At 38.2% G+C, this 15,253-nt stretch overlaps 1 protein-coding gene across 2 annotated transcripts in view; it reads right to left on the bottom strand.

Moving 5' to 3' along the window:
* Positions 1-347: 347 nt before the first annotated feature.
* The window catches only part of LOC120626147 (phosphatidylinositol 4-kinase beta), a 52,271-nt gene continuing 37,365 nt past the window's right edge, over positions 348-15,253 (bottom strand). For both annotated transcript variants that reach the window (XM_039893466.1, XM_039893467.1), the window contains exons 5-10: positions 10,401-10,580; positions 6,607-6,840; positions 5,123-5,301; positions 4,067-4,178; positions 3,358-3,499; positions 348-2,020 (exon numbers count right to left, since the gene is read on the bottom strand). In XM_039893466.1, the coding sequence (XP_039749400.1) occupies positions 1,839-2,020; positions 3,358-3,499; positions 4,067-4,178; positions 5,123-5,301; positions 6,607-6,840; positions 10,401-10,580 (1,029 nt within the window). In that variant the 3' untranslated portion in view covers positions 348-1,838. The remainder of the gene's footprint in view (positions 2,021-3,357; positions 3,500-4,066; positions 4,179-5,122; positions 5,302-6,606; positions 6,841-10,400; positions 10,581-15,253) is intronic.

Here is a 15,253-nt window from a genome sequence, read left to right as displayed (position 1 = left end):
TGATGTATAGTCCCAAGATTTACAGAATATAATAAATTAAGATTAGACAATTTGTAGAAACACTAATAAGGTTTTTTTTGGTGCTTGTGGATTGACCGCCAAGATGGCATAATGTTTTAACATAATTTAAAATTAGTACTTTAAATTTGTTTAACATAAAATGCGAAAGAAATTGTAACATTTTGCCATCACTTCCAACAGCATCCAAAAAATCTTTAAAAAGAAGACCTTTAATCAAATACGACTTAGAAATTAAGTGGCTGTAAAGTAAAGCCATTTTACATTATAATATCTAATAATAATAATAAATAATCTACAATAACATAATAGAAAAAAGAAAGCACAAATGTATTAGATCTATCAAAATGATATCAATTGTTACAAAGAAACATAACTGATTATTATTAAATAAAACGTTATTAAATATTCACTATTGTAAAGCGAGTTTTCCATAATATGAATACTAAGTTTAAGCATTTTAAACAAAATGCTCAGTATTTTCGTAGTTAAATGATAAAAGGAATTTTAAACGAAATTTTACGATGATGGACATTTCGAGTAAATAAGTTAATATGTTGCTAGTGGATGTTCCAGCGGATGTGTAATGCTGCCTCAAAGCAAAAAACAAAAACCAATGTCTTGGATATGTTTTTATGTAAACTAGCATCACGTCCGTTAAAATGCTACCTTGGCAAACACAATTGACTACATTAGTATTTATTGTAATTGTCTTTACCTTTTCCGATATGATGTAATATCTGATAACTACAGGTCTCGAGTGTTTACTGTTTTATATTCAAGGTCAATTGTTTTACAAAAGTACAGGATTATCTAAAGAGCAAATATTATATTTTTCAGTGAGATTTAGAAGGTAATGAACAAGAAGGTCAGAATTGGGAGGAAGACTGCACGCATCGTATTACATGTTCCCCAATAAAAGTAATGTAAGGTTGTCTTTGCACAAGTGTATTCAACCATAATGTTTTTATTTTTTTTCAAACTCTCGATAACTATGTTCTATGTCCTCTATACATTCAACAGTACGCTAGCAAAATATATGTGAACTAAAATTCGGTATTACAGAATTCAAAACTTTAAACAGAGGAATAATAGGTCTATTTTACTATGGCGTTTAAGATATTGCTGTTGTGGATCCCAGCTTTATAACACGTATATTTTATGAATATTTCACGATTAAGCGAAGCACCTGCCAATAATACATTACTAATGCATTATGACAAAACTACGAAAATGTATAGCGACGGCAGCAAACGTCTGTCGCTCTCGCGCTTCGAAAGTGAAGTAATTTAGGTCTTATTTTGGATAGAAGCAGGCGTTCCAGAATTCCATAATATACGAAAAGCGAAAAGCAGGACGCTGCACGGTGCAATTTATAGTTTCTTCAATCTGTCTCAACACCAAACAGATCTTGTGCAGTATTCTCTCTACAAGTTATGCTCCGACACCAGAGCATTTCCGGGAGATGTTGACTATATAATGAACAATTGCAGCAATTGAAAACTTGCGTAGAGAGTGCACTGTAAATCTTATAACCTGCGAATCACACAAATGTAACTTTATGTCGATATCGCGAACGCATAATGTCGTTTTTTGCGGTCTCGTACGCACAACCGTGGTCGACTGCGGGTGTATAGTATATGCGTGTTGTACGATGTACAGTGCTAGAGAATATCGTTGAGAGTACACTGTCACTCTTATCGGCTGCAAATCACGCAAATGTACCTTTATGTCGATATCGCGAACGCATAATGTTGCTTTTTGCGGGCCCGTACGTGGTCGACTACGGGTTTACCGTATATTGTGTGCGATGTGCTGTGCTAGAGGATGCCGTTGGTGTAGTACTGGTAGTTGTCGTAGAGGCGCGTGGACAGCGAGTGCATTGCGTCCCGCACCAGGCGGTCCACTAGCGCCCGCAGCTGGGGCTCGGTGCGACCGGGGTGGAAGCGAGCGCGGAACGCCGACACGGCACTACTGCTCCGCAAACAAGGCAGCTGGCCGCCTGCAATCAAGCCAACGACAAATTGAACATCGAGATGATAATAATAATTTTGTCTGTGCAATTATGGACGAAGTCATCAAGACGAGAAACTACCGGAAACACGTTATGAAAGATGGCACTCTAGACATATGTCGATCGTGTCATCGCCCAGGGGAGTCCCTCAGTTTCCGGGAGTTCTCATCTTGCTAATGGCGAATACTTGCACAGACATAATCAAGTAGCCCGGATAATTCGTCAACAACTTGCTCTTCGGTATGGCCCATTTTTAACGCCTTACTATAGGTACGACCCGGCGTCAGTTCTTGAAAATAGCAGTGCATTGCTCTACTGGGATCGAAAGATTATCACTGACAGGTATATTACAGCTAATAGACCTAATATAGTGCTAGTCGATCGATCAGTGCGCCGTGCAATAATTGTAGACATTACTATTCCACATGACGATAATCTGGTGATAGCTGAAAAGGAAAAAGTATCTAAGTACTTGGACCTTGCTCACGAGATTACCGCTATGTAGAATGTTGAGTCGACCATTCTTGTTCCGATCGTCGTTTCAGTCAATGGTCGTCTCGCGAAAAGCTTCGACCAACATCTTAAGAAGCTTACACTTGGTTGTTAGATCAAGGGTCAGATACAGAAGGCAGTAGTCCTTTCCCAGAGAAACGTAATGTGAGGAGGTTTCTCACTCTGGAGCCCTGTTCCTTGGGCATTCAAAAGCTCCACAAGCTGAGAAGTGGATGTTTCTTTTTTTATAATTTTTTTAATATTTTTATTTATATCATTTAACATTGTTAACAAAAATAAAATTAATGAAAATCAATAAATGATAGAATAATAATAATATAGATAGATATGCGACAGCAGATCAGACATAACACTAGATAAAGAAAATAAAATTAAATTCGTTGATAGAAATTGCAATCTCCAACACGCATAATTTAACCAACACCAGCACCAATATATTCCTAATTACTCAGATCTACCTAAAGAAATACTAACAGTCGAAAATCAATAGCGCCCAAACGATCCCTATGATTATTTTATCCGCAGCTAGCATGGGTAGGAGACAATTATCTCCCCGGGGAAAGGATAAAAATGTATCTTCTCCCATAGCTTTATCAACTCTCAACTCTTCTCAGAGCACTGGCGCACAATTGAAAATAATATATGTGTTCCTATCCCATGTTTCCGTGCTTTCGCAGGTGGGATCCCTTGTCAGGGGATATAATCGGGGATATAAAATAATATAATTTTTGTCTCTTGCCTGTTCTAGCCTTGCAGGAGTGGATTGAGATTGAGTGAGAGTAAGAGTTAATCGAGGCAAATATACCACTTACCCATTCGCATGACGTCGACGAGATGTATGATCTGGTCGCAATGCTTGCGCGCCGCGAGCAGTCCGCGCAGGATAAGGATCTTGAAGTACGCGAACATGTCCGAGCTCTCGCCATCCATTACATCCACGAACTCGCCCGTCAGCTGTAGCGTTAATCGAACATTACGTAACTTATACCATTATTAATATTCCTACTAACTTTTGCCAAGAATTTCCGTGTTTTATTTGGTTTTTTAATAATCCCAAAGGACCCCCCTTGTTAAAGAACCTATCTAACAAAATATTACGGAGACTGTTTTAACCGCTAAACGTATTTTAGACACCAAATTTCTTTTTTTTATTCAGATAATTCCAGGAGTTCCCGCCTTTTTTTTCAGTTCGATAAATTACAATAACAGAATGCAAGCTATACATGTTTCATAATTTATCAAGTGCATAGGAATAAATTAACGAATAAATAAACAAACATTAACAATTTCTAATTTATAATATTGAATGTTTAACGAATTTAAACCTATCAGAATATAATAAATTGTATTTACAATAAACATGAGGCTATATTACTATGATCATGTCTCATCAAATCAAAAACCCAGATTACACCCAGATACTAAAAGCACCCAGAAGCACCCAGATCTCACTACTAGACTAAATAATTATACAAGCCAAAGTTAATCGTTAAATAAATAAGGTTTAAAGCGATAGATTACCTTGAATGGCGAACTTTCAAATCCCAGGTTCTTAGGCGAAATTGAGAATATGAACCCAAAATCTATGTGGATGATGTGTCCTGTGCTGTCCAACAGAATGTTTCCGTTGTGTCTGCGAATAAAATATGTGGCTTACAAAACCGTTATTTTACTAGTTAGTTTTAAAGCACGATAAATAATAGCTTAATGATTCGATAAAAACGAATCGTTTTCGTCCCATCCGAATCTTTTATTCGCCCAAGGCTAGGACTTCGGCTTCACATTCAGGGGGCCGAGTACGTATCAGCATGGGTCTGTAAATTATGTGCGTATTAAGCAATTTAAGCGTGCCTGAGAGTCCCCCAAAATGTTTTCAAAAGCTGTTGGAGTCCACCAAACCGCACTGGGCCAGTGGTCGACTACGGCCTACACCCTTCTCATTTTGGGAGGAGACTCGCGCTATGTGTATGGCCGGTAATGAGTCGATAAAGCATGCATTAAATAAACACAAGGTCAAACCAAGGCCCCCTGCGTCCGGGTCAACGTTCAAGCTTGCGTCCTGCATGCGACCAATCACAATTCGCGAGTGTTCGTGCGTGTTTTGTGATAGGTCGTACGCAGATCGCAAGGATAGCCGCCAGCGCGAACGCAGTTTACACCTTATTGTGACATTCACTTAATCCATTTCGATTAAACGTGTAGTTCTTTCATATTAAATTTTGCCTCTGTCTAATCGGCGTCATTCTGAATGGCGGAAATTATTTATTGCGAAATTTTATTTTTTTTATTCTTTGCGGTAGCGGGATAACTAGTTAGGTGTAAGACATTTATCATCGACATCGTACCCAAATGCTAAATCGCTTAGCGACACGTCTTTGTCTGTAGGGTGGTAACTAGCCTCGCCTCAACCAAAGCCTCCCACCAAACAAATTTTAGACGAGCTACTTAGCGCAATGGTGTTCGTTTCAGTTTTAAGTTTGAGGTCCCGGATTCGAATCCTGCCCGGGGCAATAAGTTTTTTTTTCTTTGGTCTGGTGGGTGGCTACGGCCGTGGCCGTTGAACTTTGTTCAACTAACCTGTCTTTAAGCTGCAGTAGGTAGCTAGTGAGTGCGTAGGCGGCCGCGGACTCTACGAAGTTGTTCTGCGCGCGCAGGAATCCCTCGCTGGTGGGCGGGCCATGCTCCAGTTCGAGCCAGGCGCGCAGTGACTTGCCCGACTGTTTCTTAATTTGATGCAGCGAAACTGAGTTTAGCACCTATAAAGAAAACAATAGTATTATAATAGTGGGCATCTACACAAAATCAAAATGGGGAAAATGGGAAAAATTTGTGGCCTAGCAACATTAGGTGGGGTAAGTACCCTCTTGAGCACTTTGTGTGTGTACCACCCCAATGCTCCATAAAGGGATTTTCCCATTTATTGCTTAATATTTCCAAAATATTGTTGATGCAGATCTTTTTTTCATGATTGCGTATCATGAAAATAATTTTTATTCGTAGAAGTAAATTCATGTTGCGTAGAAGTCATCAATGTGATGCTCTGCAAACATTTTGGATGCACTGCAGAAGCGTGGCAGCCCCAACAATACTCTGAAGCTATTATTGTATTGTATACGTAGGTCGTTATAAGCCCTCTGAGTATATGACACCCATAAGCTGCACGTATAAAATGTTTGATTTGATAGTGATAGTTCAGTGCTCGCTTCGTTTGAGGATAATTATTTATTTTGTTTTGTTTTTAATTTACTATATATTATTTTTAAGAAATATAATTTATATTTGCATTGAACTACCAATTTCTTTATTTATCTTTAGTTTCAAATATTGTTTTATATATATTATATACATTTATGGGTATATTTATAAGTGCACCACCAAATTTTTTTCTGTATTTGTTTTCTTCGCCATTGGTTGCCTGGAAGAAATCGCTATGAAGCGATAAGGCCGCCAAATTGTATACGATATTTTGTTATATTTTTCTTTTTTTATGTACCTTTTGTGGTGTGCAATAAAAGTATTTTTTTTATACACTACGACAACGCACACATCGCCATCTAGTCCCAAAGTAAGCGTTGCTTGTGTTATGGGTACTGAGATGACTGATGAATATTTTTATGAATAATATACATAAATACTTAAATCCCTACTAATATTATAAATGTAAATGTAAGTTTGTTTGTCACGCTTTCACGCGAAAACTACTGAACCGATCTTCATAAAACTTTTAATACATATTCTTGGAGGTATTAGAAATAATATAGTATAATTTTCATTGGAAAAAAAATTACCTAAGATAAAAAAAAATGTGTAAAAATCTCATATATGACTATAGGTGTAGACGATGTACGCTGACTCCCAAAATTACGCGGGCAAAGCCGCAGGGCACATCTAGTATACATATAAAAATTCACGTTCAACACAAAAACATTTTTCAGTTTTGGGAATCGAACCCACGGCCTTCGACTCAGAAAGCAGGGTCGCTGCAAACTGCGCCAATCGGCCGTCAAAATATTTATTCATTCATTCATTCATAATGTACGTGGAGGTATGATGCAACTGACCGGCTGTATGAGGCCGCACTCGCGGTCGAGGCACAGGATCTCGTAGGGGCGCAGGCGTAGCGGCACGCGCTCGAGCTCCCACACGGCCTGCAGGCGCCGCAGCAACTGTGCCGCTAACATCTCCTGCCGCAGGTCGTCGCCCACCTTCACGATGCAGCCCAGCAGCCGCCAGCCCGCCAGTGCGCCGTACGGCGACGCGGAGCGCATGCGCGCCAGCTTGCTCTCCCAGGACTCCTGCGCATGCGCAAACGAACGTGCGTATAGTATTTTTCTCAAAACTGCTAGCACATTTGAGCACGGTCTTCAAGATAAATCGAAATTGCTGCACTGGCCAAATACATGCGAGCAGCGGCCGCCATAAGTGGTATGTGATATGAATTAATTTCGGCCAAAAAATTACAAAGGAACTTCAAATTTGTCGTGTAATTTAAAAATGGAACGATCTTTTATGGCAACCGAGATGGTAACTTATCCAAGTTTTATATAAATTTTGAACTGGATTGCAAATATAAAGCTGTTTATTGAAAAAAAATAAAACAAATGAAAACTTATTGTTGTTCTTCCTTCATTTTGAAAAGTAATTGTATTTGACGAAACTAGTTCAAGTGAATGTACTGTGAAAGTATTATACAAGCCTTCGCTACAGCTAGGCATTGAAGGACTTACTCGTACGTATGTTGAAATACGTGTTTATACACGTTCGTCTATCAATACCTCTTTTGTTGGCCGTTGCAGTAATACACTATTTTTTATGAGTATAATTGAGCCGGTTGCATCTGATGTTAAGTGGAAAAACATAGCCTTTAAGCAGAGCAGCACTTAGCAGGGTAAGGAACACAACCTACGAAGTGCCAGTGTTCATCAATCTGAGGTGTAGTTAAGCCTCTTTCGCCAGCAAATTGCACCGGCCACCACGCCTTTTAGTAACAGCAATGCTGGTCAGCGTCAGAAATAATCAATCACATCTTTTGACAAGCTTTTTAGTGTAACAAATGCCTTTAAATAATTTAAAAATTAAGGTTATAATTTTTGTGTTATTTATTTATTTTGTTAAAATAAACCAGGCTAAGTTTGTTGTGGGCTCTTCTTAGACCAGGACGCGTTTGGAACCCTCGTAGCTTTAGGTTTAAATTGGCGAACGAAGTTATCACCATCCCCTTACAATTACGTAAACATATATGTATACACGCTTCATAAGTGCCTGTGATAGGCCTTGAAATATTGAATTTGAATTTTGAATTTAAAAATATATTTCCAAAACTACCAGTAAGCTTCAAGTTATTTTCTTGTAATTTATTTCTTGATAAAGCTTATAAGCTAAGCTAGACAACACTCAACGCAGTTAAAAGTGCAAATTTGTGACACACATGTTATACAAAACACAAACAATTCTATAAGGTAAGCTTATGAGTCATACGGTTATTATTGGACTGAACACGACCGAAGTGTATACAATAAGCAGGGGCTAAAGGCCACGAAAAGGTACACAAAGCGATAATATAAACTAAGTTGAACGGGGCTACCCCGCCCTGCTATTATGGCTGATGCGTGACTAATACTGACCAGACTGTGTTTCCCCTATTTACTGATATCGATTGGAACTGTATATAACAAAGCCCGTTTGTTTGAGTTTTGACTGCAGTCGAACTTTTATAATGTTACTTGTGGCCGGTTTTACCCGGTTCAACTACATGATGAGCGTTGAACTGGTTGACCGATTTTGATGGGACTGACAAAAGGTAAGTGTAGCGTTATGTTAAATAAACTGATTGACCTATTTAGATGGGAGTTACGAAAAGTAAGTGGATTTTGTAAGTAGTCTTTTAGCATTGTTTTCAACCACGTGATCATCACTATCAGATGAACCTGATGAAAGAAGATAGAAAAATCCTATTATAATATTAAGGATTTCTTAAACGATAAAAAAACTTGGGTGTGTATTGCTCGTTAATCGAATAGTAAAATTATTTAACTGTGAGATGGTGATGACAAGAAAAAAAGTTAGCCTGCTAAGTTTGTTGTGGGCTCTTCTTAGACCAGGGCGCGTTTGAGACCCTCGTAGCTTTAGGTTTAAGTTGGCGAACGAAGTTATCAGCATTGCTTCATAATTATGTAAACATAATTTATGAACGCCTCATAAGTGCCTGTGATAGGTCTACATGAATAAGGAGTTTTGAATTTGAATTGTGACCAATTACCGGCCTAATACAGGGCACGGTTCTCCTCTTAGAATGAGAAGGGTTCATAGATCGCAGTCCAGACGCTGGCCAAGTGCGTTTTGATAGACTTCACGCGCCTTTGAGGACATTACGGAGAACTCAGTTATGTAGGTTTACTCGCGTCGTTTTTCATCACCGTTAAAGCAAGTAAAATTTCATCGCTGAAACCGCACGTGCCAGGAATCAAACTCGGTCCCCGCAAAACAGAGTTTGAAGTCCTGCATCACTGCTATCACGGGATAACAGATAATAATAATTGGTAACATAATATGTTAAGCATAAGACCAACGAGGTTATTATATCATCAACGACCATATATGGTAATAAAAAGTATGACGTCAGTATAATAATATTATTTTCATTGAAGCGCGTGATGTCCCGGCTAATTAATTAAAGTAAATTGGGCAATAATTTGGACACCATGTCGTGCTATACCACAGTTTTATAATAGGGCGAGGCTTAACGCGTTGCTGCTACAATCGAGTTACTTATATTTTAATTACTTGACAGTTATTATTCAATTAACCTTCTACGACCATAGTTTGCAATAACAAACTTATGCAGCGGTTTAGCTAACTCTTAGACTCTTGTTAACTCTTGGATTAAGCCTGTTTTAAATTTAGAATACGGATCACGAGGAATCGGATTGTTATCCGATATTGGTATTTTTTCTTGGTCATCATTGTCACCTTTACCGAACAATGCCATACTGCTAGACAGAGGCCTCGCCTGCTGCTGGATTTAGAGTGAAGACCCTTTAAGATGTTCCAATGCGAGGTGGAGGAGGTGCGATGTGAGCTTTAACGACTATTACCTATTACATGTCAAACTCGGTAAAAGTGCAGTTCAATGTTTGCTTTAACCAAAACCACACTCCACTACAGTTACACTTATGTTAAGTGATGATGCAGCCAAAGCTAGAGCGCGCTTGCCTTGAAGCAATCCTATTTTGAATAGGTAGCTGGATGGATGACGGAAAAGAGGTGTTTCAGAAATATTGCTGTCTTGCGGCTTGATGGTGGAAAAGAGATGGTGAATGGTAATTGAATAGTTCCAGAATACACTCTCCGTAAGATATGTTGCTCAATACCAGTAGATGGGCGGAAGAACAAAATTGTTCCCATCTTAGAAGTCTTACATTGACTTTCGCCTCGTCGTCGATGACTCGATCTAGCACAGCGGTCACCTGAATCCAAATCATCAAGCTAGATGGCAGAGCCACTTTACAAATGGCTCCAGTACTCCCGAACTTCACCTTGATATGGTAATAAGCTTTTTTTGGCCCAAGATAATAGCGCTTGACCTTGTCAAAAATGCCCAAACTTTGTCCACCAGTGTTTTGCCTTAGATTCGATCTGACCAAAGTTAAACGTAATGTGGTGCGTGATGGTACCTTCCTAATACCTTGTTGGTATTACTCCATGCACGATTGAAATTGAGCTTGGTATGGTCAGAAGCTATTTCCGGCCTGAAGCTGAAGCTTGTCCTTGAAAAGAATGCCAAATCTTTGTCCAGCAGTTGTTGCCTTGGATTTGAACTGTCAAAAGTTAAACATGACGTGGTGGGTGTTGGTACCTTGAGCGCTAGCGCGGAGGGGTCCTGCGGGTCGCGGCGGAATGCGTTGGGAGGCGGCTCGGCAGTAGCGTCAGCAAGCCGGCGCCGTACCTCGCCCGCGCCCACCGCCACTGACTCGCGTGACCCGCACGACGACGTCGACAGCGCCGACACGCCGGACATAGCCGACATTGCCGACACCTGCCGCGACACAACACCTTCATTAATACTATATTACATTTAGTGTTGCCCAAATTCAGTCTTGGTCTTGCAGTCTTGGTCTTGTTCTTGCGTTTTTGCAAGACCAAGACCAAGAACAAGACCGCGTATTTTTAGCAAGACCAAGACCAAGACTGACCGTGCAAGACTTGAGCAAGAACAAGACATAGCCTGCAAGACTCTTGCGTCTTGCAGCTAGGACTTAGCGCTATTTCACGGAGTAGTTAGGTGTAACAGTTCGGTGTATAGGTAGGTAGGTACGCTTAGGAATTCTATGAGACGCAAAAAACTATATCAAAGAATATGAAAAACTGGACCTATGCGCATTACGACTAATACCATAAACATAGCGAATAAAAAAATATCTATTAAAATCAAACTGAGTGCATGCATAGTTATGTTTTAACCATCGGCACTTTGATAATGCGGCATCAAAGGTTTTGTACTTACTTCTCAAAGAAATTTGCCGCTTTTCGGAAGTACATGGTTATGATACACGCGCCGGCGGCTTCTTTTGAAATCTAAAACAATCGTTGCCGCCGCGCCGAAATCATAACATTTGACACTATTCATGCAAAATAATTTCGAATTTTAAGAGTACCTACAGGTGTTCCAAAGAATAAATAAGTTTCAGAGTGCTTAGAATGAAAATGAATACATTATACTGATCACGCAAGTAGTATTATGATTAGGATAAAATGGTGAGGATAGGTAGTAGATGTCATAATAATTCATTCTAGTAAGTAATTATAATATTGATTACTTATATGGTTTTAAACTAATTACTTAGGTACTATTATTGTACATTTAGTCATTATATTTCTTAAGTTTTTACAAGAAAAAATAGCAAAAAAGTGTTCGAATATCTCTGAGAGAGATGATGAGAGTAAGTATTTACTAGCTGTGCCCGCGACTTCGTCCACGAGGAATAGTAACTTTGGAGGTATAGTGACGTTCAGGATTTATTTATTTATTTTAAAACTTCTGTCATCAAACATACAAACGAACTCTTCAGCTTTATAATATTAGTATAGATGCACGCCAAAACATTCACTTATATGTAAAGAATAGTGATTGGCACTAATTCTTTACATATATTTTATTCACGGGTCGCGTCTGTACAAGTAGGTAATATTTAGTGTGTGTTTGTACGCCGCACGCGGCATCGTTCGATTTGCGGCGGCATCCTTTTCATAGAGCCGGCACGTGGCGAGGCGGCGCGGTAAAAAGCAAGGAAACGTACTATAAATGAAGGAATTATTTTAATTCCAGTCATTTCCAATTGAGCTGTGCTTCGATTCTAACTTAATAATTGTTTTTACTAATTCTCGTTGTTTTCTAAAAACGTATCACGTGTACAATTTAATATGAGTGACGAAGATTCAAATTATTCTAGTCCGAGTAACGAGAGTTTGAGTCACAGATCTAAAAGACCCAAAAGCAAATTTGAGGAGTTTTTCGAAATAATTCATGCATCCCAAACTGCCTTGTGTAAATTGTGCCAACATAAAAAGATTGAAATAAAAATGAAAAACAGAAACACTTCAGGCTTAAGGAAACATCTAATGTCTTTCCACAAAAAGGAATCAGAAATATTTCTTCCTGTTAAACCAAAATTAAGTGGAGATATCACAAGCTTTTTAGTAACCGCTGGAAGAAGTGGACAGGTAAGAATATTTTTTTAACAGTTAAAAGAATTTTAACTCCGCGTAGCTATTCATGCGATACTTTCAAAAACGCCATTAACTTACGTAAGTATTTTTGAGTTAGTGGTGTTTTCATCTAGGGGTGCGACATATTAAGTATGTAATTATCGTCTTAAATATTTTTTATAAACACCCATATTTTCATTTAATCGGCCAGTAACAACTAAGTACTTTATTTTGGTAAATTACAGTACAGTGCAACCTTAATATAACAAATATCAATTTAACGATTTTCTCGATTTAACAACAACAAACCTCCTCCTCTTATACGCTCAAACCTAGTATGTTTTAAATAATAACACAAGATTTATTGTTTTGTTTCAGTCGGAAAACAGCAGTGACAACATCACGACAGCTACAGTTGATTGGGTGGTGAAAAAATATCTTCCCTTCTCATTTTTCGATGACGAAGCTACACAAGTATATTTTCGACGTATTTGCCCTAATATGGTGTTTCCTAAAAGGTCTACACTTAGAAGGAAAGTCAAAGAGCGATTTGAAGAGCTCCAATTGAATCTCAAGGAACGACTTCAACCATTATCATCTAAAATGTCGTTTACCATTGATGGGTGGACGTCAATTGCTGGTAGGAGTTACTACGGGGTTACTATTCATTATATAGACAACGAATGGAAGTATCGATCTGTAGTTCTTGATTTTATACCATCACGCGGTCGACATACTGGGGAAGATATTGCAACGATTTTCCATGAATGTTTATTGGAATATGGCATAATTGATAAAATACAAGGTATCACGGTCGACAACGCAACTGCAAATACCAAATTTATGTATGAACTGGGCAAACAGCTGCCGCCACACTTTGATTCAGACAATCAACATTTCCGGTGCTTTGCTCACATTTTAAACCTTGGTGTACAAGATTTATTAAAGACCTTAGCATTACACTGTGAGTCTGACACTAACGCGCAAGATCAGCAGTACGAAGACTATGCAGACGAAACTGAGGATGAGGAAGATGAAGAATCTGCACCAAATATTGCTGACTCGCGTACATCTGTAACAAAGTTACGCAGTATTTCCAGTAAAATAAAAAGAAGTGAGATAGTGAAGAAGAAGTTTCAGTCTGCTTGTGAAGCAGCTGGCGTGCCATCAAATCTAAATGCCATTCTTGACTGTCCAACGAGATGGAATTCCACACATGATATGATTGGATTTGGTTTAAAAGTGAGAGCGGGCATTGACATATTGTGCAGTTCTGTCACCGAATTGAATGATTTTCAAATCACAGCTAATGAATGGCAGGTACTCGAAAAATTACATAAATTTCTAATAAACTTTAAACTTTTAAGTACAAAACTTGGTGGAGACAAATATGTTACGTTACCGCTAGTCATTGTATCATTTAATCTCTTGCTAGATAAAATTGAATCCATGGTAAAACAGTTAGATGAGAAACCTAATCGATCTGAAGTGGATGAAAGGCTCATTCTAGCTTTCCAAGCAGCTCGAGACAAAATGCTTAAACATTACAAGAAGAGCAACTGGATTTATTGTACTTCTTTAATTTTAGACCCAAGGCATAAGGCTCAGACTTTTGACCTGACAATGTGGGGGAAGCAACTTAAAACAGAAAGTCTGCGCAAGTTCAATGAACTTTATGAAGAATATAAAAGTCTACACTCACTGAACAAATCTCTGGAATTACCAGAAAAAGACAATAAAGTATGTGATGAAGATGAAGACGTAATAGACTTTGATAAACTCTATGAATGTCCCTCGACGTCATCTGGATCTTGTCTTCAAGGCTTAGTGATAGACGAGTTGGAGGAGTACCTGAGAAAACCAAGAACTGCCAGCTCGGAAGACATTTTAGATTGGTGGAGGACGCATGAGACAGAGTATCCGATTTTATCGAAAATGGCCCGTGATTTTCTCTCAATACCTGCAACTTCAGTACCTGCTGAGAGGTTATTTTCTAAAGCATCATTAGTAATTAGAAAACATAGAAATAGGTTAAGTGATGAGTCAGCCAGATGGTTACTTTGTATTAATTCTTGGTCAAAAGAATTGATATAAAGTATCATAACCTAATGATAAAGCTGTTGATTTGTGTTGTATTTTATTTTTTATTCAAATAAATGATAAATCGTAAAACTCTTTTATTAAATTTCTTATAAGTTGAGGGTTCAATCTCTTTCTAGACAGATAAGTATTGTTCTTTAAAATACAGTCAAGTTATTGTAATTAATTTGTTTTTTTACATGTTTTAGCAAATGTAAGCTTATAAATCATAAATGTTTATTAAGAAACAGTTACTTCCATGGAAAACGACATATAGGTCAGTTGATTTTTCGAATTTCTTATCAAATCTTCAGTTATTTATTAATCTGCTTGATCTTTACTATGGCTATGTTAATTCAAGCTCACAATGTTCCAATTCTAATACGTTTTTCTAAGATTTAAAGTAAACTTTAATAAATAGTAATAGACTAATAGGTAATTGCAAGACTTGCAAGACTCTTGCTGCAAGACCAAGACCAAGACCAAGACTGGGAGCGCAAGACCAAGACCAAGACCAAGACCAGGTGTATTGGCGCAAGACCAAGACTGGCTAAGTCTCGTCTTGTTCTTGCATTTGGGCAACACTAATTACATTATGTGAAATGCTAGTACCCGCGATTTTGTAAGACACAGGCATTGCTGTTCTAGCTGCAAAGTCTTGCATACGTAACAAAGACTACCATATCTATATACTATCGCTACTCCTCGATAAGGCAGCCTTTAGTACTTTCCTTTGATCTTTGTATTTCTATTCTTCTTTTATTTCCCTAACTTCGGTTTACAAAGTTAGGGTTATGGTTATACAAGAGTTAAAATATATATTGTTACCTCCCGTTAACTTTACCCTACTACTATTCCGGGATAAGAAGTATGCTATGCCCATCTTCAGGTTGCTACGCTATAATTATATATGCTTAATTTTTT

The sequence above is a fragment of the Pararge aegeria genome, chromosome 9 (genome assembly GCF_905163445.1).
Source record: "Pararge aegeria chromosome 9, ilParAegt1.1, whole genome shotgun sequence".
Classification (NCBI taxonomy): Eukaryota; Metazoa; Arthropoda; class Insecta; order Lepidoptera; family Nymphalidae; genus Pararge; species Pararge aegeria.
This window is presented reverse-complemented; position numbering and strand designations above follow the sequence as displayed.